This window comes from Camelus ferus, chromosome 25, assembly GCF_009834535.1.
Source record: "Camelus ferus isolate YT-003-E chromosome 25, BCGSAC_Cfer_1.0, whole genome shotgun sequence".
NCBI classification, from domain to species: Eukaryota; Metazoa; Chordata; class Mammalia; order Artiodactyla; family Camelidae; genus Camelus; species Camelus ferus.
In genome coordinates this window covers 31,783,927-31,811,164 of record NC_045720.1, presented here as the reverse complement: position 1 = coordinate 31,811,164, position 27,238 = coordinate 31,783,927, and the positions used below count along the sequence as shown (strand labels likewise).

At 46.8% G+C, this 27,238-nt stretch overlaps 2 protein-coding genes across 3 annotated transcripts in view; one reads left to right on the top strand and one right to left on the bottom strand.

Moving 5' to 3' along the window:
- Positions 1 to 3,901: 3,901 nt before the first annotated feature.
- Positions 3,902 to 6,695, top strand: KCNS2 (potassium voltage-gated channel modifier subfamily S member 2). Its single transcript, XM_032467981.1, is given in 3 exon segments — positions 3,902 to 4,107; positions 4,749 to 5,484; positions 5,486 to 6,695. Coding segments are annotated over 2 exon segments (1,434 nt in total). The 5' UTR covers positions 3,902 to 4,107; positions 4,749 to 4,791; the 3' UTR covers positions 6,227 to 6,695.
- A 17,978-nt stretch (positions 6,696 to 24,673) lies between these two features.
- The window catches only part of STK3 (serine/threonine kinase 3), a 233,307-nt gene continuing 230,742 nt past the window's right edge, over positions 24,674 to 27,238 (bottom strand). For both annotated transcript variants that reach the window (XM_032467980.1, XM_032467979.1), the window contains one exon: positions 24,674 to 26,044. In XM_032467980.1, the coding sequence (XP_032323871.1) occupies positions 25,886 to 26,044 (159 nt within the window). In that variant the 3' untranslated portion in view covers positions 24,674 to 25,885. The remainder of the gene's footprint in view (positions 26,045 to 27,238) is intronic.

Below are 27,238 nucleotides of genomic sequence, written 5' to 3'. Positions count from 1 at the left end.
TCATTCAACCACAAATTCAATAACTACTTAATGTAAGTGCTGTGAAAAAGTGCTAGAAACTGATTGAGGGATCCAGTTTAGATTGGGCAGTCGGGTCTCTCTGAGGGAGTGACATTTAAATCGAGACCTGAGTGACAAGAAGGCCCCTGCCCTGGGAAGCTGCCATGAGAAGCAGAGAGAACAGTAGGTGCAAAGGCCCTGTGGAAGGAGCCAAGGGGCATGGGGATGGAGCATATCTGATAGAGAGGAGACCAATGGGCTGGAGCCTGCAGGCAGAGAAGGGTGCATCACGGGAGATCTGTGGGAGGAAGTGCCTTTCATTCTCAGCTCCACAGGAAGCCCCTGGGAGGTTTTCTGGGGGGAATGGCATGACCTGGTTTATGGTTTTAAGAGACGCTCTGGCTGTGATGGGGAGGGTGGCTGGCGGGCAGTAGGCTGGACACTGGTGAACAGTCTAGTCCAGTGGGGTGGGGCCCGCCTGTGCTCACACCCGGGAGAGGATGAGCGCTCAGCTCCTCCGCAGGGGGAATGTAGGTCAGGCAGCCCCGCTGCCTCAGCCAGGCCGCCAGTGTAGCCCCCTCTGCTGTCAGAGAAAAAGGCTGACTGAGATGTGTGGGCTCAACTGAGAGATCAGTGCTGGCAGAGGAGGCAGAGATGATAGTCGCCCAGGTGCAGGGATCTTGGCCACTGCCTGGGGTCCTTTTGTCCCCTTCCCCCCTCCCCTCCGCCCCTTCAGGATATCCGTGGCAGGCCAGCCCAGGGGCAGGCCTTGTCGTGTGCCTGGAGCAGGCAGCTGTATTTTAAGATCAGGGCTCAGGCCTCTAAATAAACCATAAACACAGCCAGCTTCCCGGGTACAGAAGGAGGGAGATGTCTCCATTATTTCTCTTCAGCGCAGTCACTGGGAAACAAACCAGTGGCTCTGCCTGTCACATACACTTAACCCTCTGCAAAGGCATCTGTCAGACCCCAGAGCTTCTGCCTTAGCCTTTCCAAGAAATAACTGATATGCCCCAGACACTGGCTTCTCCTTGTGGCTCCAAGTTCACTTCCCATTCCAGGAAAGGCGGATGCTTGCGGGGGGGTTGTCCTTGACCCCAGGAAAGGCTAACAAAGGGCAGGTATGGATCCTGGGCTCCATCCCTCTCCCCTGAGGGGCTGGGGGCATGCTGGCACAGTCAGTCAGCTGTGGAAAGGGATCAGAGAGAGGGAGAGAGGGAGGGAAGGAGAAGGGGGGAGGGGAATGTAAGGGAGGGGAGCTGGTGAGCTGAGAGGGGCATGGAGCCGCCCCTATGAGATGGTGAGAGCTCCAGGGACCTGGCAGAGCCCTGGTGTCTGTGGGGGAGCAGCTGTGGGTGTGGGAGAAACAAAGAGAAGCAGGAGGTGAGGCGGCGGTGGCAGGGGGGTGCTCTCTCTCCATGGGTGAAATCTCCCACAACCACAAAGGATGAAGGAATGAGCAAGAACAAAAACAGACAGGAACAGAAAGAGGCAGGCAGATAAATAAAGCAGGGGAGGGAGGAGAACCCCACAGTTATCAAACCCAAGTGCTCCTGGGGGTAAGGGACCCCCCAAATGCAGCAGGAAAAGGTGATTTATGTATTAAGCTCAACCAGGAGAAGAGTCAGGAGCGAGGCCAAGGCATTGAGAGTGGCTGGGAACAGCGGCCACGTGGCAGAAGCCACACGATGTGGTGGCAAAGCAGAAGTGGGGCTGGGAGCTTCGTGGTGGCCAGAAGCCAGGCAGAGTACAGGGAGAGGATTGGTGCAAAGGGCAGAGAGAGCCCTGGGGCCCTCAAAGCCTGTCTCCAGTCACTACTGCTAAGGGCACCTGCAGCAGAGAGATCTCACAGCCACCACCCCCGCCCCCCAAGGTGAGGGAGGGGGTTGAAAGAGTGACAACACAGTGATCATGCATGCACTCACTCACCCCCCTACCCCAGCAAAGACTGGAACACTCCCCGCAGCACCCCCAAGGGGATAAAAGAGACCCAAGGGCCTCTAGACTGCAACCCAGCCAGGTACGGGGAGAGCCCAGACTTCGGATGATAGACACAGCAGACCTAGACAGGGGGCGAGGTGAGCTTATTCCAAACACAGACCTCGAAAGAAACAGATGGAGACAAAAACAGCAATACACAATTCTCTCTCCTCTCACTGTCTCCCTCTCTGTCTCTGTCTTTCTCATACAGACACACACACACAACTCTCTAAGAGCATCAGACAAAAGAGAAAGGAAGCTCATGTGGCCCTCAGCACCCTATTCTCCCTCCCACATGGCCTGCCTCCCTGAAATCCCCTGGGCTTGCAGAAGCCTGCAGGAACATGGGTGTGGAGCCCTCTCAGCAGGCAGCACACACGCGAGCGCGCGCTGCACACACACACACCCAGAGGCAGGTGGCTGGAACAGGGATGGGTCTCCTCTGCATGAAACCAGGCTTGGTTCCATGAAGCCAGCTCAAGGGTCCTCCCCAGGTTCTCCAAGGAGCCCCAGAGCACTCAAGCTCTGCAGAGTACCTATCTAGCTGGGATGGCACTGCCAGGGCCGCATAAATAAAAGAGCCGCTGCTCACTGTGGTTGGGGTGGCTGCCCTGTGAATCCAGAGCCATAAGGTCTTTCCCAGGACTTCTGACCATGACCTGTAGTCCACAAGCTCCCAGCCAGGCTCACATCATGCTCCAGTCTTTGTGAATGAGGATCATACAAAAGGGTTGAGAGACAAAGGGGTGGGGACTGTGGGTCCATTTCTTAGCTCCAGCCCAGCCAGCAATGCTTTAAGGAACAACCTTAGGAGACCAAGAGCTCAAATCTGGCTACGAGTCTCCCGGGGAATGGGGACACAAGTACTGAGCACATCTACACTGGACCCACACCCCACAGACCCCACTGTGTCTGCATCCTCACAGTTCTCATTCCATTACACACACAGACCCTGCCCCAGTCCCACTGAATACTACACTGTGTACACACTTCACACCAACATACCCTAGGTTCCCCGTTCTGACACACTGTGCCCTCCCCCACCCCTCAGAGGTCCTTTTTTGGTCAACGTTGCATAGACATTGAAGAATCCCATTTTCTTCAGAATACACACACACACAGGTCACACACACACACACACACACACACACACACACACCTCCCTGCAATCCTCCAAAGCTAGCACACCACACCGGCCTATACACACAGAGTGCCCACACGGAACTCCCAAACAGAACTCCGTGACTCCCTCCCACGCGGGTGGGGCTTGAGCTCCCGCCCCAGCAAGCTAAACTGAGCTCGACCTCGGGCTTCCCTGCCCCCTCTTCCTCCCTCCCAATTCCTTTTCCCAACGCCCCTCTTCCCAAAGCTTCAGGAAACTTTTCTGCAGGGCCCTAAAGGGGGAAACCTGGAGTTCCTCCTGTCCTGCCCTTCCCCCCAACTCAAGCCGCCTCTCATTCCCTAGCTGGGTTCCCACCCAAGATCCAACTGGGGAAAGGTCACCGTAGGCAGCCCCCTGCCTGCGTCCCGGAAGGAGAGAAGGTGGCAACAACAGCTGTCACCAGGGGATAGGTGAGGGGTTGGGAAAGGTGTTGGCCCTGTGTCGAGCCAGGGGCGCAAAGGAGTCGCTGTGACGCGCGGGAGGAGAGCAGAGAAGCCAAGGTGGTTGGTGGCACCTCCGGAGTCTGGGCGGTGGCCGCGACTGGAGCCGGGGCGCGCGGAGCTGTCCGTTCAGCACCACCGCGCCGCGCCCCAGCGCAGGGCCCGCGCCCAGGCGCACCGGCTCAGCTCCCGCTCCGGCTCCCGTGGGCGCCTGTGGCGCGCGCTGCTGTCTCTCTTCGGTGCTGAGGGGCAAGCTGATCGACAGAGGAGGGCTCTGTGAGCATCGGGGCCACGCAGCCACCTGTGAGCCTCCCGCAACTGCAGGCAGCGGTGGTATCTCCAGCCGGAGACAGGAGACGCTCGGCGGACCCCGCCCGCCCGCCCGCCGGGCGCAGACACAGGCGCACACACACTCGCAACCGCGCGCACACGCGCAGCCAGCCGGCAGCGGCGGCCACAGAGATGCTCGCTGGCAGGTCGGGGAAGTTTCCCGCCGGCCTCGGCCGCGGGCCCCGGTGCTCGCAGGTAAGCGCTTCCAGAACGCGCAGGGAGAGCCCGGGTAGCTCCACTGGGTAAGGCGCGGCGCACGCGGCTCCGGGGCACGGCGCCAGGCAGGCGGGGAAGCCTGTGGCAGGGGGGCAGGGGGCTCCAGTCGTGGGGGTTGGACGCAGGGGATGCCAGGCCGGCCCCCTTCCCCTGCCCGGGTTTACTGACTAGAGCGGTGAATTTCCTCGCCCCCCTCCCGAAGCTACGCGCCCCCCATCTCGGCCCAGCCCTGCCCGTGCGCAACCCAGCTCTGGTCCCGCCTGTCTGCGGCGAGCGGGCGGGGGCGTCTCCTCGGCCAGCCCACGGGCAAGGTCAGCTCGCGGCTCCCTGGGCTCTCAGAGCTGCGGGGGCGAGATCCCCGCCAGCGTGAAGCGACCGGCAGAACCCCCGGGGTGGGGGTGGAGGCGCGGCCATGCTAGTGGAAACATAACCCCCACCCTAAGCCTTTCTTTGGGAAGGGACCAAACCCCATAGAACCTTCCCCCTCATCCCAGTGTCCTTCAGCACTCAGAGACCTGCTAGAGAGGACTGGGGGCGCCAAAGAAGGGTGGGGAGAAAGAAAGGGATGCCTGAGCCCTGAGCACCCCGCGCTCACCCGACACGGTTCCCTCGGCTTCCAGGTGTAGCGCCCCCGCGCGGCGCGGGCGGCTGGGCGTCTCCAGCATGACTGGCCAGAGCCTGTGGGACGTGTCCGAGGCCAACGTCGAGGATGGAGAGATCCGCATCAACGTAGGCGGCTTCAAGAGGCGGCTGCGCTCGCACACGCTGCTGCGCTTCCCGGAGACGCGCCTGGGCCGCCTGCTGCTCTGCCACTCGCGCGAGGCCATTCTGGAGCTCTGCGATGACTACGACGATGTCCAGCGTGAGTTCTACTTTGACCGCAACCCGGAGCTCTTCCCCTACGTGCTGCATTTCTACCATACCGGCAAGCTTCACGTCATGGCGGAGCTGTGCGTCTTCTCCTTCAGCCAGGAAATCGAGTACTGGGGCATCAACGAGTTCTTCATCGACTCCTGCTGCAGCTACAGCTACCACGGCCGCAAAGTGGAGCCCGAGCAGGAGAAGTGGGATGAGCAAAGCGACCAGGAGAGCACCACGTCCTCCTTCGATGAGATCCTGGCCTTCTACAACGACGCCTCCAAGTTCGACGGGCAGCCCCTGGGCAACTTCCGCAGGCAGTTGTGGCTGGCGCTGGACAACCCTGGCTACTCGGTCCTGAGCAGGGTCTTCAGCGTCCTGTCCATTCTGGTAGTGTTAGGGTCCATCATCACCATGTGCCTCAACAGCCTGCCGGACTTCCAAATCCCCGACAGCCAGGGCAACCCTGGTGAGGACCCCAGGTTCGAAATCGTGGAAGCACTTTGGCATCGCCTGGTTCACGTTTGAGCTGGTGGCCAGGTTTGCTGTGGCCCCTGACTTCCTCAAGTTTTTCAAGAATGCCCTAAACCTTATCGACCTCATGTCCATTGTCCCTTTCTACATCACTCTGGTGGTGAACCTGGTTGTGGAGAGCACACCTACCTTGGCCAATTTGGGCAGGGTGGCCCAGGTTCTGAGGCTGATGCGGATTTTCCGCATCTTAAAGTTGGCCAGACACTCCACTGGCCTCCGCTCCCTGGGGGCCACCCTGAAATACAGCTACAAAGAAGTAGGGCTGCTCCTGCTCTACCTCTCTGTGGGGATCTCCATCTTCTCTGTCGTGGCCTACACCATTGAAAAGGAGGAGAACGAGGGTCTGGCCACCATCCCTGCCTGCTGGTGGTGGGCCACTGTCAGTATGACCACTGTAGGGTACGGGGATGTGGTCCCAGGGACCACGGCAGGGAAGCTGACTGCCTCTGCCTGCATCCTGGCTGGTATCCTAGTGGTGGTGCTGCCCATCACCTTGATCTTCAATAAGTTCTCCCACTTTTATCGGCGCCAAAAGCAGCTTGAGAGTGCCATGCGCAGCTGTGACTTTGGGGATGGAATGAAGGAGGTCCCTTCCGTCAATTTAAGGGATTACTATGCCCATAAAGTTAAATCCCTCATGGCGAGCCTGACAAACATGAGCAGGAGCTCACCAAGTGAACTAAGTTTAAATGATTCCCTACATTAGCCAGGAGGACTTAGTCTCAAACCCACATTGCTGAGCTGTTTCTTGTGCCTCGGGCGCAGTCCAGGCACCTTAGGGTTATGGCGTAAGGAGTATGCCCAGCCCCAAAGGGGAGAGATGCATGGGATATGCACCCCAGGTTACTTTCACAGTATTTAGGATCATTTTTAGAGGGTGGTGTGTCTGACACCATGCCTTTGCACCTTTCAATGGAATGACACTCACTGGTCTTTGCATTGTGGGCATAAAATGTTCACTTTTCTGCCAGATGAGTACCACCTAGAATGCTAACTTTTCTGTTCTTTGTGTACTCTATTCTCGTGCTTGTGGCCGGTACTGTCTCTGAGTTGTTTGTGCTCCTGTTTCTGAGGCTGTCATGTGAGTTCTGTACAAAAAGCCCCTACAAGTCTGTCCAGTGGAAACACATCTCTGAGGTCAGCAAGAATGTGATGAGGTTTTACTCACAGTCATGTGAAAAAAAAATCCCCATTCTCTATCCATAGCTTTCATTTTGTTTTACTACCAAGACAGAGTATGTGAAGTTAAGCACACATGACTGATACAAGTCTGTGAGTTGTTTTTATAAGCGACCTGTCGCTCTGTGACTTGCACGGATACCCTGCTCACTTTTAGAATGATGTACACTGATGTTCATCTCTTAAATGTTGCTCTTTCTAGAGAATGTTATCCTGTTAAACATCTAGTGAAGATTGACATTTTTTCCCAAGAACAAATGCATTAGGGACAGGGGCTTCAGCTAAAAATAGGCCAGATCACAGGATGCTTTCAAGTTAGACTTCCATCTTTCCTAGGGTGGTTGTGGAGACATTTCTTTCTGGCTGAGGTTCCTGGTCTAGGTCCTTTGACCAAACTTTGCTGTGTCTTAGATATTAGCATGTTTTTGAAATATTTCTTTTTAAAAAGATGTTTAGAAATAAGATCGTATTGTCTTTCTCAACTGAAAAGAGGTTTACTGTTGTATTGTCTTTCTGAGGCAAATATAGTCGGGTTGCTAGCAAGGGCAGTAGCTTAGAAAATTTCCTTGCCTGCTCTGTAAGCTTATAAAATGCGAGCCCTTTTATTTCCAAGCAGAATTTACTTAGGTAATTTTGCTTCTAGGATACAGTATGTTATACACAATGCTCTAATTGCCCCAGAGTTCCTGGTGTGACATGGAAACCTGGTGGTGTGGAAGTGTGTACTCGAATATAGATATATGGCTTATCCAGGATGGAAATACTATAGCTCTTATTTCCATTTCAAGTCCTTTTGTTAGGAGAGGGTCAGGGGAGGCCAGAAGAAAGGAAAGAGTTATAAAGCAAAATGGCATCGTTACTTAATAAAATGTCGTAAATAATTGTAAACTTCTTGAAAAGCTTAATGCGATTTAAACTTCGCAACTTGTGTTGAAGGTTGAGAACTCTTTCCTTCTCCAAAATGCCCTCCTTCCTCTTCTTCAGTTAACCAGCACAAAGCATTCTGAAGGGTTAATCTGGGTCCCTTTGTAAGATAGTCCTTTGTTATATTGTAGGTAATCAGATGGTTTTGCAGTTGGCTTCTATTATCATTCAGTCTTTGGGAAAGACTGCAGAATCCAGGGGTCTAAACATGGCGTTAGGCAGGCTTTTTATTCATGGCTTGGACCTTACCTAAGAAAGTCTGTTTTGTGTCTTAGTTGGTTGAAGGTAGTACGTAATTCATGGGGGTGGGTGAGAATCTTGTCAGAGGCTTTGTGGATTTGTAGTTGCCATGGCTACTACAGAGGGGGCCATTTGTTGGACGAATGCACTAATCACTTATGCCTTTGGGTCCCCAGTTCAAATCCTTCCATCAGACTGGAGCCTCAGACGGGGGCAGGGAGGCAGCCACCTCCTAGTGCCTGATAGTCTGTCATCTACATCTCTTTCTCAGAAGCATCAGGAAAGGTAAGATGACTTAGAGGCCACCAGCCACATCAGAAGAGCAGGGTTATTTCTCAGAATTTGCACATGCAGCACTCGGCTCTGGCTGATGTTTGCAGCTCTGGAAGGCAGAGAAGTTATGAAGTAATCTCCAGCTGCCTTGAGGCAGGTGATGGTATAAACTAGTGAGGACTGTTCAGTTTGCCAAGGCTGACTTGGATTGGGTCACTGAGCCTGGTATCCATGGTCACTGACCATAAAGCCTGTGAAAAGTGGAAACAAGAAAGGAGGCTGAATAACTCAGTCACTGTCATAAGTGTTCTTTTTAAACAGGCAGGTTTTACCACCAAAGCAGAGATATCCTTCGTGGTCACTCTTTGCAGATGTGAAAGCTGGGAAACTTGACTTTCCATTTTGGTGATGACTTGCATTTATCTGGTGCCTTCATTGGGGGAATCCCAAAGTGCTTTAGAGACTGCCTTTTCATATCTCTTGTACATAAAGACACTTGTATAAAATGTTATTTTGCCCATCCTGGAACTTCAGTCACTTCTGAGCATGAGAATGTCCTAATAGCATCATGTACTTCAAGCAGTGGTTTCAGATGAGAGGGAGAGAGAACCCAGCTGGCTTGAACCCTGGAGTTATTCCCACAAAAGATGGAGACACAACTGTGATCCGGGGAGAAAGAACATTCCTCTCTCTTATGTAGCAGTTTCTTCTGGGCCCTGAAACTAATCCGGGGCGGGGCAGGTCAGATGAATTTTCTGCTCTGTTTCTGAAGTTAAGAAAACAATTATGAGGTGACATCTTTGACCACCAGGCTGTCAGACTGACCCATAAACTTCCTTTCAGGGAACAGAGTAAAAGCTTCAGATCACCTATTCCCAGCTGAGGGCTTGAAAGAAGCCTCAGTCCCTTCATTTTGAAGGTTGTTCTTTTCAATGCCATTGGGACAAATATATGGGTCAGGCTTTTCTTGAACTATATGTGATAAGCATTTTGAAAGTGCTGGCTGGGCAGTGACACTGTGTCTTTACTGCATAGATGCATATTGGTTATAGGTTTGTGTTTTCTGCCAAACACCCGCATTTCCTGCGTTTGCTCCTGAGAAGGGGCATGTTGTAATGCCGAGCTGATTTGTAGCTCCTAAGGTAGTAATTGGTATTTAATACTTGGATTTGTTATTTCTACTTATCTTAGCATTCAAATAATTCAACTACCTGCTAATTCTTGCTTCCTTTCAAAGAACATGATCTATTCTGCACTTTGGGATAGCAGTGATCTGTACAGGCTATGTGTTATCTACTCGAAGGCTTAACTGGTATTTCTTGTATGTTTTAACAGCATGACTTGTTACCGAGTTGTAATTTTAAAAATTGAGAACGCTGTATTTGCGCTGTCAGTTTCAACACTCATTAACACGCTACTGTGCGGACAAGGACGCAGCCCCGCTGAACCATTATGTCTAATGGCTACACTTGAGTCTCCTGGCCTCAACTGGGCAAGGAGGAGGAACACCGACTACGCTCAGGACTCCAGGCTTAAACAGCATGCGGATTAAACAGAAAACAAAACAACAAAAAAAGATTTATGCTCCCTGAAGGCACTTCAATTTCTTGTGGAGAGGCAAATACAAGGGCGTTCGACACTGGAACCGGATTTCCTGGGAAAGGCTGGGCTTTTTGAGCATTTGCTGGGAAAGAAGACCTGTTAGTTACTCTTTGTAGGCATGGAGAGGTGGGGCCCCTTTTTTTGCCAGGCTCTAGAGCCACCAGCCTGCTCTATAGAAGAGATGGTCATGAATTCTTGGAGCCCTCATGAAACAGACACCCCAGGCAGGAGCACCCACACTGTTCAGCATCCCTGATGGGTCTGCCAGTGCCAACCCCTCCCTGCCTGGCAGCCAGTCTCCCTGCTTCTCCAGTGCCTCCCTGCCAGTGAGTCAGGTCCTGGGTAACCCGAGTGTTCTGGCTGATTTGGTGTGACTACTGCTGGGAGAACTGGCCCTCAGAACCTACTTAACCCAGTAGTGACCTAGACTATGAGCCATTCCCAAGGCCCCGGTGAATCTGTAGGAAGGTCCTTGGGCTAACGGGGCTCTCTGCTCCTGGTCTTGCCTTCAACTCTGTGGTCTTGGGAGTGTTAACTGGCCTCTGAGCCTCACATTCCCCTGCTGCAAAATGAGAAGGTTGGATTTAATCATCCTTAAAGCCCTGCCCAGTTCTTCATCTTGAGGTAAAAACAGAATTTCTGCATGCCCCTCCATGTGCTCATTCCAGGAGCGAGCAGAACCTGCTATCCTTAATTTATTTTTAAGCAGAGCAGAGGGACTGCTCACAAACAGCCTTCTATTTACTTTCATTTCCCTCCTCAAAAGCCAGCCACAGCAGATGAGTTTCAAGGACAATGGCACCAGAGAAATGCTTGGGCTGGTGTCTGTGTCAGGTAAATAGAGTTTTAAAATAATCAATGAATTATTATGAATAATCAATCACCTCCTTTGGGCTATAAGCTATTTACACGTAATCCAAATTCCTGCTATTAAAAGTCATTAGAGAGGAAAATGCCATCAATCTCATTTGACTTCGGGGCTCACTCTTTGCCCACCTAGGTTTGTCCCCTCTGTGAAGCCCACCAGATCCCCCACCCCGTTTCCATGAGGTTATCGGGCCCCTAAGTGGACAAGGACTGGTGGGTTGCCGGCATCCCATGCTTAGTTCTCCCTGAGGGGCCGTGGCATCTGCAGTGTCCTCTTCTGTGTAACCTTCAGAAGGATGTGGCAACAGGTGTCACCCTGGTCCCCGTCTCATGGCGGCTGAGGAAGGGGACTGACAGGCAGCACGAGGAGCCAGTCACCACTACCCCAGACCCAGAGTTCTCATCCGCTGGGCACATGCGTCTCCTCCCTCCAGCAGGGGTATAAATGGGTGTTCAGGGGTATTTTGGGGCCAGGATCCCTTGCATCTTAAAAGGAAAAACAAACACCTCCTCTTGAGGGAAGAACTTAAATACTGCGCTCACACGGTTATCATCTTACTTTTAGGAGAACTTTTAACCAGTTTCTCTCTGGGTGTTAGATTCAGTTGAGACTGTAGGTCTGCAAACCTGCAGCATGTTCCTCCTTCTGTGAGCTCGTTTGTCCATATCACCACCCTCCTGGTGAAACTCTCCAAGGCAATGACTTTGTCGGCAAGTGACAAGCTGATGCTTTCAGAAGAACGTAGATACAAACAAGGTCGTAAAGACGTGGCCAAGGGGAAGGAGATACAACAGGGGAGGAAGAGGGCAGGTTTGCCTAGGAGCTGGTGCAAGTTCCTGCAGAAGGGAAAAGGGATAGGAAGAAGCCAGGAAAAAGGATAAACAAAAGAGGGCACAGAAGGAGAGAGTGAATAAAAGAGAAGGCAGAGAAGAACGAAGGGAAAGAGCAGGCAGGGAGACTAGGAGATGTTCAGTGGAGTTATTCCAGGCCTTCTGTTGAATTCATTTTGTTTCCAGTCAACATAACAAGCTCTTAGTTCACCAGTGGCCTCCCAGGAAGTCAACTCCCACCCCTCACTTGCTGGGACCTCCACTGCCCTCCCCACCAAAAGTGTTCACAGTCTGGTAGAACAGAGATATGGAAACTATTAAAAGCCTTTTGGATGAAGAAGGCAGTGAGAACACAGGGAAAGGAGGCGCAAATATTGCCTCATGAAGATAGGACTTCCAGGTTGCAAACAGAAAGAGGACAGAGGCTGGCCACACAGACATGGTGGGGCGAGTCAGGAAGGGGAGATGGAGGGAAGGGGGAGGGAGGAGACCCCCATGAACAGGGCCCTGCACCAGCAAAGACAAGGAGTGCCCGTGGGCCAGCATGTGTGAGACACGTGTGAGTCAGTGCAGCTGAAAAGAAACATGGTGCAAAAACAGTCCACAGAGAAGGCATCAGAAGAGCTTGGGTGTCATTCTTTTGTCACTGGGGTGGGGAACCCTGACCAGATTAATGCTTTTCACAATGGGAGGGGCCTGGAGACCTATTCAAGGTCACTGCCATCGTGCAGGCCAGCTACGAAGGGCATGAGCTGGGTTGGAAGGGGCAGAGTGGGTCCCCGAGGAGCTCAGCCCTACAGGACTCTGTCAATGACTGGATGTGGGGAAGAGAGATGGGGGGCTGAGAGGGCCTCTGAGTGGACGAGTGGATGGTGGTGCCACCAAGAGAGGCAGGGAATACTTGGATCTATCCCTGAGGTTGATTCCTGTTGCCCAAGTGCCTGGGGGACACACAGATGGAGGTATGTGGGGGCAGGAGGAAGCCTGGGACGGGACACCCCAGTGGAGAGACAGGATGTTGAGGCCATGGGTGAGATTATCCGAGAAGTGTACAGAGAGGAACAGAAGAAAGGAAAGGTCCCTGCAAAGTACTAGCATTTGAGGGGCAGCCCGAGGGATGATGTGGTCCGAGGTCTTGCCTTTCTCTGCTGGCCCATTATAGCTGTCATCCTATTTCTCTCCTTTCCCCGGAGAAACCCACGGTGGGTGAACTCTTCTGGTGGCCTCAGCTTTCCTCTTCATCCACTTCCTTATTTTAATCTCCCTGATCGGCTTCTGTTCCTATTTTCAAACTGCTCTCTTGGTGACCACCAGGTGCTTTCCTAATCTCTAAATCCAGTGGCCCTTCCTCAGCTCCTCCAAATTCTTTGACCCCTAGAGAATAACTTCTCAGTTCCTTGCACTCCCTCCTCTCAGATTTTTGGGCCCTGCACATTGCTGGTTCTCTGGGCTCTGCCTCTACCTGTCATATCCTCATGGGGTCTTCATCCTCCTTCTGACTCTCTTCATCATGCATGTGCCCCAAACTTCTGTCCTGAAAGCTGCAAGCTCAACCAGTGTGCAGATGACCCACGGGTCAATTTGCCTGACTCTGCGTCACTTCCGGACCCCGTGCATGTTACCCGTGTGCATCTGGCAGTCACCATGTCCAACTCCATCCCAACTCCATATATTCACCCCAAGCCTGCTCTTCCTCCCGCCTTCTCCCTTACGTCTGTTATTGGAACCTCAGTGCTCTCGGCCACTCAGGTTGATATTTCTGTCATCCATTTATTTAGCCATTCACTCACCACAGCAATCATTTCTTGACAGTTGACTAATTGCCAAGTACCATATTAGATGTGAGGGAAATACATATATTGTTCCCAGCCCTTAAGCAGTGTAGACTTTACAGCCACTTTGTTGTGCATTGGAATCATCTGGGAGCTTTTAACGCTGTAGATTCCTGGGCATCACTCCATCTACAAAATCAGACTCTTGGGGGTGGGCCCCAGGCACTTTCACTCTTTAAAAGCTCCCAGGTGGTTCTGAGGCACGTGCTTTTCCGACCCCCCACGGAGAAACACCCGTGCTGGGTCTCAGGGATACCCCTTGCTGTCTTCTCTCTGACCCTCGTTCATTTCCACACCCACCGGGACACTAGACTTGTCAATACTTTCTTCACAGGATCCCCCACGTTGGTCCCTTTGTCTCCATTCTAAAGGCTCCCAACCCACTTCAGTCTGTGTTAACTCTTGTTTTGTTAACTTCCAACAGACTCATGCCCAGGCTCTCCCACTCCCATCCATCCTTTTCTGCAACCCCCCTGCCAGGCTCATCTTTCCCCTTCCTGTGTCTTAGACCTACCGGTGACTCCTTTGGCTACTGCTGGTGCTGATGTTCAAAGTAAGCGCCACAGACATACAAGGTCACAGCTGTGGAGGTGGAAGATCTGCACTGGCCCATTAAGGCTCTAAGACAGAGAAAAGGGCCCATTTAGGAAGGAACTGCCTTTCAATGGGGCAACCAGGGGCAGGCGATAGGGACACAAAAGTTGACTGCATGAAAGGACTGAGTGTTAGATGACCAGGTTCACCTATCCAGGGATGGCCAGTCCTGAGGCCTAGACTAAAGGTCTCCTAAAGAGGCTGTGGGTCTGCCCAGCACAGAGCCACCCCTGATGTGCAGGGATGTGCTATGAGGAAGGCAGACTGGGTGAATACGGTAGAAACAGGACTGGGGTTCGAACTCTTTCCGTCGCCTACATCGCCAGACGTTTAAAGACTTCTGAGCTATTTTCAGACCTACTATGAAAAGAACTGAGGTGTTATCAGTCAGACATCCATCTAACCATTTCCTAAGAGGAGAGCTGGCATGACTCACTTTTGATCTGTCAGCTTTGGATCGATTTTTCTGGCAAATTTTGTGGGTCTGCCGGGGCTGACTACTGGGGGCGGCTGGCTGAATTGTAACCCACTGCGTTCAGGGTCAGTTACTACAAAGACCGCCGTCACGGGGTGGAAGCTGGCATTTCTTTCTGCGGAGCATATGGGAGGAGAGGAGGGAAACCACCACACATAACACCGAGGGTGTCCCGGGCTTTTCCACGCTGTGCGGATGCAAAGCCAGCCAGCTTTCTTTACGCCTCTCCGGGGCTGGGATCCGGGGACCCCCGCAAGTCATTCTGGGCTCTAACCTACAGCAGGCGAAGCCACCCTCTTCCACTCTGCCCTTCACTGTGCCCTGGCACCTGCGAGCCGAGAGGTGATAGATTACGATGTAATCTGCATGAGCTCACTGATTTTTTTAAAAGTCTCTCAAGTTAAAAAGATAAAAAAATAAATTCCAGTCAAACCCAATTCCCACTGACCTCACCTCTGCCTGAGCTCCCCTCTCCCCATGCTGCCAGCAGGAATATGTAAATTGGTGTCACAGCTGTAGAACCAGCAGGACGCTCCAGTCCTCAGGTTCAGGGACCCATTTGTGCTCATATCTCAGGGATAAGCCTGACGCCTGGAAACTGGAATATGCAGATGTCATGTGTTCAGAGAGACAGCAGAGCTGGCCTCAGCAAACAATGCCAGGAGGGGAAACGAGAGGCAGAATGAAGTCAACCACGAGCCATCACTGAGCTCGGTGACACGCCACTAGCCATGCCCTGTGCTGAGTGCAATGGGAACTTCTCTGTGTGTCCTCAGTGCCCCAAACTTTCACATGCACCATTGGGTGAAAAGGGACCTCAGATGGCCTGTCAGCAGCACAGAGAGGCGTACATGTGTGTGTACGGACGTGGGTCTCAGGATCTGTGTATGTTGGTCTTTGTGTGCATGTCTCTGTGTAAATCTGTGTTTGTGTGTGTGTGTGTGTGTGTGTGTACGTCTGTGGGAGTGTTTGTGCCTCTTTGTGTCTGGGAATGTGGGAGTGCAATGACGGGGGGGGCAGCCTTATCCTTTAAGAGAAAGAGGCGGCAACTGCTGCTCCCCAGGGCTCCCACCAGTAGCTACTTCCATAGAGAGGATTTCTCTGCACTCGCCCCAACTTAAATGACGTTTTTCTCCCACCCAGTGTCTCTGCCTTATGTCCCACAGCATCCAGTACTTTTCCTCTTTAGCTCTTCTTGTGTTTGTCATTTTTGTTTATGGGGTGATGTCTGTCACCCCCCCACTAACTGGAAGCTCCAGGGTGTGAGGATATTTATCTCCGGTGCTCAGCACGGCGCATGGCACAAAGTAAATGCTGACGAGTAGTAAATGAACACAGGGCAGAGGGGCCAGCTACCGTGGGGGGTCAGGCCCTCCCACTGGGAGTGATGCTGGAGAAATCGCAGGTCCCGGGGTAGTCGGGTTGAACTGCTGCATGCTTGAGGGTGGGGAGGCCTCAGTAAAGTGGTTTCATTGCGTGGCCACCCTGCGAAGCCCCCCAGGCTGGACACCTGCGACATGCTGGTCAGGCAGTGCCACCAACAAGATTGGAAGGGTCAGCTTCCCCGTGATGTGCATTTCTGAATGAGTTTCAGAACCAAGGAAAGGCTGCAAGACATTCCCATTGGGTAATGACTGCTACACGAACCAGTGTGCAGGGGTGTCATGTGGACGTGGATGGACGCATCGGCACCGCATTCCCCTGGGGCAGGGTCTGCAGACACCCCCCACGCTGCCAGGCTTGGGAGCAGAGGGCACCGGATGTGCCCGCTGTCGGGAGGGCAGGGGTCACCTTGTCCTGGTTGGAGGAAGCCCTCTTGACATGGTTTCACTGCTGATCCTCCAGCACAAACCAAAAACTGAATCTGAGCCCTTCGTTTAACTGTATCTTCCTTGTGACTAGAGAGGCAAAACACGGCCTGCACGCTGACTGGAGGCCTAGCGAGGCTGGTGGGGAGGGGAGCTCTGGGGAGTGTCTGCCGGGCACTCACTGTGAGCTGTTGGGCACAGTGAAGACCAGAGAGGAGGTGACATCTGAGCTAGGACGTACAGCGGAGGAGAGGCGTCAGAGGGGAGTATGTACCCAGGTTCCTGGAGGGCAGGACCCAGAAGGTACAGCCGTGTCCAACATCAAACCCTCTCTGCTGGGCTGGGAGAGAAGAAAGCGGGCTGAGGGGAGAGGACGGGAGGCCGCTGCGGGGTCCCTGCAGAGATGGATGGATGGTGGGGAGTTGGGGAAAAAAAATCCAGATCTACACGTGGGAGGCCATGGCGAGAGCCTCTGTGAGACTATTCTGAGAAACACAGACATTCTTTACTTTCCATACAGATTTCTGTACCACTGACAACAGGATTATAGGGACTGAAAAAAAAAAAAGACTGTTCCCTTTTCCATACTTTTGTGAAGCAGATACGATGCATCAGTCTGTTTTGTATAAATCAAAGTGTCTAGAACTACAGAGACGTGACCATTTTTGCTACAAAAGGACAATAAAGAAGCTTATGTCTCCCCTGGTAGAAACTATCTTTTAGGCCTTACAGTGTAGCTGAGTGCAGGGAATTCAGCAGTATTTGTCACCTGCATTCTCACATTTAATCGGATAACTGTTTGCTCAAGCGCAAAATCAATGCTTCCCCAGGTGCCCAAGTATTGGATGCTGAGTAATCTGACTCAGGTTCGGGGGATGACACAGATATAAATTTGTGACTACCAGGCCTAGTCTCATGAAAGCAGGTTGTTTTTAGTTCACTTCTCTGCCTGCATCTTTGTTCATTCATTCATTCATCTTCCCCTCCACCCATCCAACAAATACGAATGACACTGAAGACACAGTGATGAGCAAAACAGACATAACCCATGTCCTCATGGAGACAAGCAAGGGTATTTAGCAGCTAAAAACTGGGCTTGTAAGATTTCTTGGCCATCTGCTTAGATGCAGAATTTAAATCACAGTGCTTTTACCTGTGGCTCACCCTTATTCGACAAACGTATATTAAGCATTACTATGCTGGGCCTGTGCTGGTGCTAGAGATGAGGAGAACAAGGGCACAGTCCCGGCCCCGAAGCAACTTAGTTGGTGGGAGATACAGAAGAATGAGTGGACACTATAATACAGCCTGGGAAATGCAGTGATTGTGATCTGTCTGGGTGCATGGTGGGGCATCCCTGAGCTGAGCTGACAGGAGGAGTAGACACTGGCCACTTCATCTTCAGGAGGGATGGGCAGCAGCAGATGCAGGTCACGTGAAGGAGTATTCAGAGCTGAGAAGGGAGCCAGAGGCAGAGCCCTGGTATTAGAGGACAGGTTCAGTTTAATGAAGGTTATCCTGCAGGCGATGGAAATCCACTGCATCCCGGATCGATGGTGTCAGCAGATGGGAGGAGAGTGATTTGAAGGCTACAGACCTGGGGCAGAGACCAGTGAAGGGGTAGCTGCAATCTTCTGGGCAGGAGATGATGGAGCCTGAATGGGCAGGGGGTGGCACGAGGTGAAAGACAAAGGTGATTCAAGGACCCCCAGGTTTCTAGCATCGGGGACTGGACGGTAGATGTGGCACCAACTGGACAGAAATACAGAGGCAACAGTGTTTGGTCATGCTGAACTTGAGGTGCACACACATGGTTTCAAGGAGAAGTCTGGATTGAGGGCAGGGATTTGGGAGCTACTGGCATGTCGGTGTTTACTGAATTGCGTGTGACGCCACTGACACCACACAGACCTGCAGAAGTCACCCTTGTGTTTACTCTGAGAATACTGATAATGAAAACCGATATTAAATTGAATATAATGGTGTGCTTTCCAATGGTGGCCTTAGAGATACTTCTTATCTAGGTACTAAGAATGACTGGGTTTCTTCTGAGCGACAGAGTATGCTTTTATCTTTTACCCCCTGAAATTCAGAAACTTTTGTTTTATGATTATAATGTTACTAAATATAATGTATTCATTTTTTAAAAAAGTTTACAGTTGATTAGTTAATACATTCACAGAGTTATGCAATCATCACCCCAATCAATTTTAGAAAATTTTTGTCACCTCCTCAAAAAAACCCCTGTATCCATTATTTTATTCCTTTTAATTGCTAAGCCATATTCCCTGGCATGGGTATATCACACTTCATCCATCCATCAGTTGAAAGCTTTTATCTTACAGATCAGCACGGTCCAACAGATTTATAATGTGAACCACAACTGTGAGCCACATATGTAATTTTAAATTTTCTTGTAGCTATGATTTAAAAGAAAGTAAAGAGAAACAGGTGAAATCAATTTAAATAAGATATTTTTAACCCAACATATCCAAAATATTACTTCAATATGTAACAAATATTAAAAGTTGTTAGTGAGATAGTCTACATTTTATTTTGTATTAAGTCCTCGAAATACAATGTGTATTTTATACTCACAATTCATCTCAATTTGAACTATCCACATTTCAAGTGCTAGTGGCTACCATTTTGGACCTTAGAGTCATTCCAATCTGCAGAAGAGATAAGCTTTCATGTCTTTTTATAACAACCTCAAGAACTAAAGAAATGAATTTGCTTCAAATTGGACAGTGTAAGAATAGGTCTTTTCTGCCAGAAGGTGTCTCTTCCTTTCAGCCAAGTCAGAAATGGTTACCTTAGACTGATATTGTATGTATTTGTATATATTGTATATTCTTGCTATCACTGCTTTGAGTAAATGTCAGGCGAGCTGGCAAAGACATCAGAATTCATTGAACAAGCATAAAAAACTAGCAACCCATTAGATTTGTGTAACATTGAAATAATGTGGCTTTAAGAACTTTAAAAACATACTTGGACTTCTGTGATTGTCCACCATATTCAAATTCTGAGTCATATCCCAAATCATTCCTCACTTGCTAAAGCAATTAATTTACCTTCAAAATCGAAAAGCCTTGCTGAAACTTGTTAAGGCCCAGATTCATTAGTCCATTAATATTACGCATAATTTTCAAAGACCAGATTCTAAGCATGGAAACTGATTTCTGGTCATCAGCTTGGTGTGCTTTTAGAATCAAGTTCTATACGGTCTACGAAAGGTCAACAGAGAATGAATTCATGCATCTGCACATTGATTCGTTAATAATGAAACAGTTCTACATTTCAGATTCCTCAGTGCTTGTTTTTTTTTTTTTTAACATCAAAGACTTTGGTTCCAAGTGCTATTATGTCTTCTCATTTGAATATTTTTGCTAAGAATATTTTGTTTTTAAATAGGAAAGAAAGCTGTCATGGAATAAATGGGAAGCTGGGGGAAAAAAAAAGCACAGCTGCAGAACTGCCCCAAACCAGCGTGCCCTGGATACACTGGAACATTAGAAAGAGAGTATTTAAAACCTGAGAGCTTTAGTACCAAGTTTTATTTAGCTTCCACTCAACTAATTACAGTTCACCTTGGAAAATTCTATAAAAATTTAAGACAACTAGTTGCTTGGTTTAAACATGGGCAGGCACTGAATTTTCTCCTAGAAAAATTTTAAAGCTCATTAGCTTTTAGTGGTTTCTCATAAAATGAAATACTTGTTTTTCAATTGTGCAATGTAGGGTATGACACTGTTTTGTAATTTTTGATTACAAGCATCATTTCTATTATGCTTAAAAAACCCTAATTTCTCTTTGCTCTCTTCTATTTCTTTTTTTCTTCATATCCTTCTCTCTTCATTGAGAATATAAAGTGGCTTGTAGATAGAAGAATAAAAATGGGAAAATACTGAGACAGAGTGGCTTTTTTAGGGATTCTGATATGTTGGCTGACCCAGGGCTGGAGGTATGGTGCTTGCCTGCTCTTCTAAGCCAGTTTTTGTGTAAATGTGATTTGAACAGGTTGTTGAGGGCAGGGGGTGTGAGGACCAGGGCATATGGTGTTCTCTATGTTGGCTTCTTCCCAAACAGGAGGGCAGGGGATATCTCTGTCTCCAGAAGCCTTGTACCCTAGAGATTCTTTCCTCAGATGGTAATACTCACAGGTGAGAGATTCCAGCAGGGTTCTATGTCCAGGACCTGAGCAACGAATCCCCTTGTCACACATGACCGTATTTGACACCCACAAGAACCCTATGAGAAAATATAAAAATAACACATGATAAGGAACCAGATCCTTCTAAGTACAGTTGAAGGACTCATACCTTCAGGTATTTCCTTTCCTTTCCTTTTAAAAAACTCTTTTCAGTTTTTATAAATATAAGATCAGGGAAATGGAAGTACACAGATCATAGAATCCTATAAACGTATGAACTCTATAAATTTGATTTAGAACTTCCAGGGACCAAAGCAAATTGGAAAACCCAGTCAATTACATGATTCATATTTTTAAGGACCAAGAATGCTAAAGCTTTAGTAAAACAAAACTTTCAAAACATAAATTTGAAATTTCCTGATGGTTCTTCACAAATGGGGCCATAGAATGTTGGCCTTAGTAATATCCCTAAAATGAAAAGGATAGTCTTAAAAGAGTTGGGGGAGAGTTTAGCTTAACCTAACAACTTATTTTGCTCTAGGAAGAAAGAAAATACTTTAAAAAATTGAGTATGATTTTCCTCAGTGCAAATCACTACCTGAGAGAAGGCCAGACCCTTGATGGAGGACACATCTGGGTTCTAGAAGACTCTAATGCACTTTAGTAGAAGTTACAATAAACTTGTTTATCAGTGAAGAACAGAGCCCTTTTCTTTGTTCTTTTAAGAACAATACATAAAAGTTTTAAAAGTTTATTTTTTAAGCTAACATCTATGTGCTAGGCACTTTACTAAATATTTTGCATGTACTAGAACACTTGGTTTTCACAATTGCTGCATTATTACAGATGAACACATGGAAACAGACTGGCTGAATGGTTATTCTTGCCCAGGGCAACAAAAGGGAAGAGCTAGGATCTAAACCCAGGTAATTCGGCCTCTGGTAAGGCGCCGTACACCGCTGATTCGTGTTCTCTGAAGTACTCACTATCAAAGACAGACTTCGGTAAGGGAGAGAAAACGATACATTTTAGTTTATAAAAAAACATAGTTTTTATGGCACAAGAACTCCAAATATATCCTAATGAGGGGAAAAATCTTTTTGGACAAGTCATCTTGGAAACTTAAGTAAATGCACCCTGCTTTCTACCCCTGCTAGTAGAAAGCCATTTCGGAAAGGTTCCATTGAAATGGAGAAAAGGTTCAAGCAGGCTAACAACGGCCCTTCCTAAGTAAGTTTTAATTGAAAGCTTCTCCTTCTAAGATAGACCAGCAGGAGGGCTTAGCAACCCGGTCCAACAATTCTAAAGCCAGACCTGCTGTGTTTATTAGGCATTGTGGTCTAGTGGAAAAAGCAAAGATTTTGGAGACAGACAGTCGGGAGTTTAAAGCTCACGCTGGCACTGACTAGCTCTGTGATCTCATTTAATCTCTCCAATCCTTTCTTTTCTGAGAAAAAAGATCATGCATCTTGTTGTGAACGTTTGAGATAATATATCAAGTTCATGGCCTGGCAGATGCTCAAAATTGATATTACTGTTGCTGTTACCATGACTACCTGGATGTAAGGAAAGGGAATAGCTTATATGATTAATGATGACGATTTTTTTTATTTGAGCTAATTGTATTCAATGAAAATTTATTTACTACCAATTACATCTACTATCCTGGTAAGCAATGTGGGGAAACAAGATGGATAAACACCAAGTTTCTGCTTTCAGGTGCCTTACAATCCAGTAAGATAAGATAAATCAAGTAATTAGAGTTTGGAAGCAGTTTAGTTTGCTGGAAGAAAGGGCTCAAAGAAAGCAGTATAGTGAGATGAGGTCATGTCGGTTGGGGCATGTTGTAGGCCATGAATGGCAGGAGGTAGAGTTCATTCTTAAACTTAATAGGCAAAATTCTGTGAACTGGGGAGACCCAGAAAATGAGAATTTTAATTTAAGGAGCTTAATCAAGTGAAAAAAATGGTGGCAGGGAGCCTTGCTAATGATATGATCAGTGTGAGGAGAGCATAGACTTTGAGCTATTTTTCCAAGGCTGGTGGAAGAACTGAGCTGGTCATTTGCTTTCTCTCTTGGGGTCTTTTTATGACTCAGGGAAGACTTGGTTGAGGTTGAAGGTGTTCAGTGTGGATGTGCAACAGGGAGAAGCTGACTCCATGGAGGATGAGCCACTATTCAGTGTATCAGACCACCCAACGAAGGTGTGCAAACACCCTTGGGTATAGATCTCATCAGACTGCTCAAACAGCAAGGAAAGTAGTTCTCTCATTAGACCCCCCCTCCCCCAGATTCTTGGGCTTTGGGGCCAAAATAAAAAAAAAAAATCTAGTATTCCAAAATTGCATTTTGATGAAATATCTAATTAAATGCCTGTATTTAATAACAATTTAGTAATGTAATGCAACTCCGATTATTTTTTTAAAAAAGGTTCTATTTAGAATGCTCTATCAATATTTTCAGGATTTATTTTAATCATTAATCTTTAACGTACAGGATAGGAAATGAAAATAGCATTCCTATTAAATGCTAACTTGTCAGTAATTTGAAAAGATTTCCTGTGACTAAGTTAAAAACATCTTATTAATATATTATATAATTTCCGCTGGAGAAGGTACATATTCTTCAGTGAGTAGAGAGTGATTTTACACCTTGGGGAATGTGATTCAGTAAATAAGCAGAAGAAAGAAATACAAAAGCATGCAAGTAATATGTGTAAGGTTGTTTAGTATAGTATTTGACACTTAGTAAGTGTTCCAAATGGTAGGTATTATTATTTTGAAATTCATCTAAATAAATACATTTTCTTTGTCCAATTTATACTGGCCAAATTAGCTCATATTTTGAACATAAAACTATCTATGTTACGATAAGCTAAGCATATTGCAAATCTATAGAAATGAGTCATCTAAGTTCATTTAATAAAAGAAAAAATTTTCTCATCTACAGGACAACATATACAATGATGCTGGCTTTTCAGCAAGATGAAATTCTGACTCATTAGCTTCAATTACATTTACAATACTGTATCCATTAAAGGACGGGGGTGTACAGAAAGTACACTTACCTATTTTTGGAATGTTCTCAGCAACCAAGGTTAAAATAGTAAGAGGCTTCTTCTTAAACTCACTAAAATAACTAGAAAACTCTTTCCTAAGAATAATGATTAATCAAGGCTGACCTAGACTTGAAGGTTTTTATCATGGCTTTTGGTTCTTCAAAACTTTAAGTTCCTTTTTTTGATTGGTGGCAAGCAGGGAGTGAGAAGACTGGAATATTTTAAAGCAGATTATCCTCAAATGTTCTGCAGCTTCCTAAGGTTCTACAACTAAGCAATGCCCATTGTTCTTAACTCTCTTAAATATGTATGTTTCTATATATTTAAAAAGACAAATATAACAGTAGTATATCAAGTCTATTTACATAAAAATTACAATATGATTGGAACATGGGCTATTACTTACTAAAAGGAGAACTCTTGTTGAGACTATGTTATTAATAAGAGTGGTTAACAGATCTCACTGAATTAGTTTGCATAAATTTTCTAGTTTAGCAAACTAAGAGGAATCATCTTCATAGGTTTCTTGTCATTTCCTGTAGGTGGTTTTACTTGGATGACAGCAAATCAGTCATTTGGTTCCATCAAATCAGGCGAGGTATTAGGCTGTTTCACTGAAAAAAAAAAAAAAAAGCAATTAAGAAAGGAAAAAAAAGGATGTTTGAGCTGATTGACTCATCTGACCATCCCAAATAAATGTAGCATACATAACCTTTGTAAAATGCTCAATATTCACCACTATTTAAACAATCTTATAATTTGTATCTAATTACACAATTTACTATTTGTAAGGACCCAACACAGCAAAGACAAATGTTGCTCCAGGCATTACCTGGGGCACAAATGCCATTTTAAAAAGTAATAGAAGTTTCCAGAGATGACATACCTTCTGTGGCAGTCATTAATGAACCTGCCACCATGTGCCTTCTCTCCCCTCCAAGCATGGAAAGGTTGCCTTTTCCTGCTCCCCGAAATCAGGTGCGGCCATGGAAATAGTTCTCAATACTGCTCATGGCTGACCCGACGTGTGACTGTGGCTGGAGCTGCTGTGAGACTTGTCAGGGCTCCTTCCCTTGCTGTGGTGACCACCAACGTTGCAGATGGTGGAGGCTCTGTCAGCAGGGTCCCTGGGTGTGAAGGACAGGAGCAGGGCGCACGAGTGACAAATAACCGGGGTTATGTTACGCCACTGAAGGTTCAGAGTTGTTATCACTGCATAGTCTAACTGTCCTGACTAATATACCTTCCTTGCCTGGAAAAGACAGAATCCAGGTCATGAGTTTTTTAAAAAAAGATACAGAGATGAAAATGTGCTGGGTGGCACAGTAAAATTTATTTGTCTTTATGATTTGCACATAATAATTAAACACACAAAAGAACAAATGCTGTCAAAATGGCCATATGTAGCTTAGAAAATGACTGGTCCCAGTTCAATCATGCAAATGTTCACTCAATTAGAAAGCAGTTTCTTTTTAATGGTTTTAATCTTTTTTTTCCTCCTGTAGTCCCCAAGGCTTGCACAGTTCAGTACAAATGTTTTTGCTACTTTGTTATCATCAGGCACATGATGTTTACCAATTCCCAGGAAATAAATGAAATCAACAAAAAAAGTCCAGTGAGCACATTTTCACAGAAATGAATGTGATGAGCTTATTACAATTTGATGCAGTTTAGCTATCAGACCTACACATGAAACATGAAACAATATTAATAATTACATTTGTCTTAAGGATTTCTTTCTTTTAAAATATTTACCATACTTTTTTGTGCAAGGGTTCTATGGATTTCTTTGGTTTTAAACATAGCTCTGTCTGACCTAAATATATATAGTTCTATTTGTACCAAACATCAAAAATAAAAAAAATTAAAATTTCAGATGGTAAAAATGGAATTATTGCTTCAGTATAAAAAACGTCTGGCCCATTTGGGTACTATTGCTATTATTGCTTTGCTTCTATTGGAAAACCATCCTGGAAATCAAGGAATGTCCCCCATCGGTCCCTGCTTATAGTACAATTTGGTTGTATATTATTACCTATTAACATGTTTCTCCCTTCACCAAAGCTATCCTGATTTTGTCCTTAAAACACAAAACAAAGTGAAATAACATAAATAAATAAGTTTACCTAAAGGAATACAATAAATAGGCTACTAGAAGAGAATAAAGAATATTGTAACATAAAGCCCTTCGGTGCTGTACAATTAAACAATAGCTTTGGATTTTCAAGGTTTCTAAACACAGCCTTCATTTTATAACACAGTTTTAGTGCTGGTATGCAGCTGATAGATATAGAGAAGAATGCATTTCTACTGTTTTCATCATTTAAAAATGAAAACACAGTGGATACAGTATTAAGCTCTGTCTTTTGGGAATTTACCTGGGTTTGTACCATCATCAGTTTTTGATTGTTGCCTGGTTGTAGAGCACAAATCTTAGAGATTAAAAAAAAACTTAATATTCCTTCAATTCTTAGTGGTTTCTTGGTCTCCAGAATAGTCAACAAAACAAACAGAAAGGAATTAGACTCAAAAGTTTTGCTGCCTTCTTTTCTTTGCATCCATTGCATCCAGAATGGGCTGCCTCTTCGCAGTGTATCTTTGACGAAGCTCTTCTATTTCTCGTTCCATCATGGGGTCCAGCGCTTTTAACCGCATCTGTAGTTCTTCTAAACTTAGATTTTTCAACTGGACATATAAAAATGAAGATATTAATATAGAAGAATTATCTACAATAGGTTAAAGTCTAATGAGTTTCAGTATGAATATTTCAACTCTTTACATCATCTTTGAAATAAGGCTCAACAATTAAAACAGGAATTGTTTCTCTGAAGAACCAAGAAGCCACATCTTGCAAGAACCTCAAGTAATTTGCAATGAAACAATGAAAAAAACCCCTCTGCTTTTAGGAAAGAACAAATAAGAAAAATAAGCTAATGAAATGTAACTGTTTTTTAAAAAAGGCAAAAAGACAAATCCAGCATCATCAACAAGCAGACTTTTGGGATATGTTCTGGATACATTTGCTCTAATCGCTGGCATCCTTTCCAGTGACAGAGCGCTGTGATGATCATGAACACTCGCAGACATCACCCAAGAACATGACACGGTTGAATACAGGTTAAATTAACTGTTGAATTCTGCATTTTACCAAATGCTTAAATTTAAGCACTTGGTTAATTAGAAAATTAAACCATCTTGAATACTTTTATCCGGAGCATTTTGATAAAAACAGGATTTTAAATTTATGACTCAAATATCCCAAGCCTGATACAAACAGTGCTGTGTAAGTCTGACCTGGGCTTGGCCAGAGTTGTCAAATTTTCACTATATCCACTGTAGTTTGACAGTAATGATATGATTTGACTAAATGATATAGTCTGACTGTAATGATTTAGTTGGATCATGCTGGCTACTGGGGACACCACTAGCACATCCTTTACTGGTCTCTGTGTAACACTAGGAGACAGGCCTCGTGTCTGTGTGTACAGGGGATAAAATCTGTTCTATGTAATAGGATCCATGGCATCTGAGCTTTATTGTACTTATTTATGCGTCAAAACAGCAAGATATGGATTATCTCCAGAGAAACATATTTCAGGGATGTTTTCTCAGGGCTTATAGGATGCCCCGAAATATGTAACCTAACACTTGGGCCTTTATCTTATTAACATTAAAAAAAAAATCCAAATCTCTTTCTCCTTCAGAAACTGACCATTAAACCAATAGCAGACAGGTGGTTTACAATATCTGTTAACACACAATGATTTGCTATCTCCTGTTACATACTTAGCATCTTGGTAGGTACTGTAAGGAAAGCAAAGAAGTACAAAATGATTTCCTTGTCTTAAGAAACTTACAAATTAATTTGAAGGGTAAGAT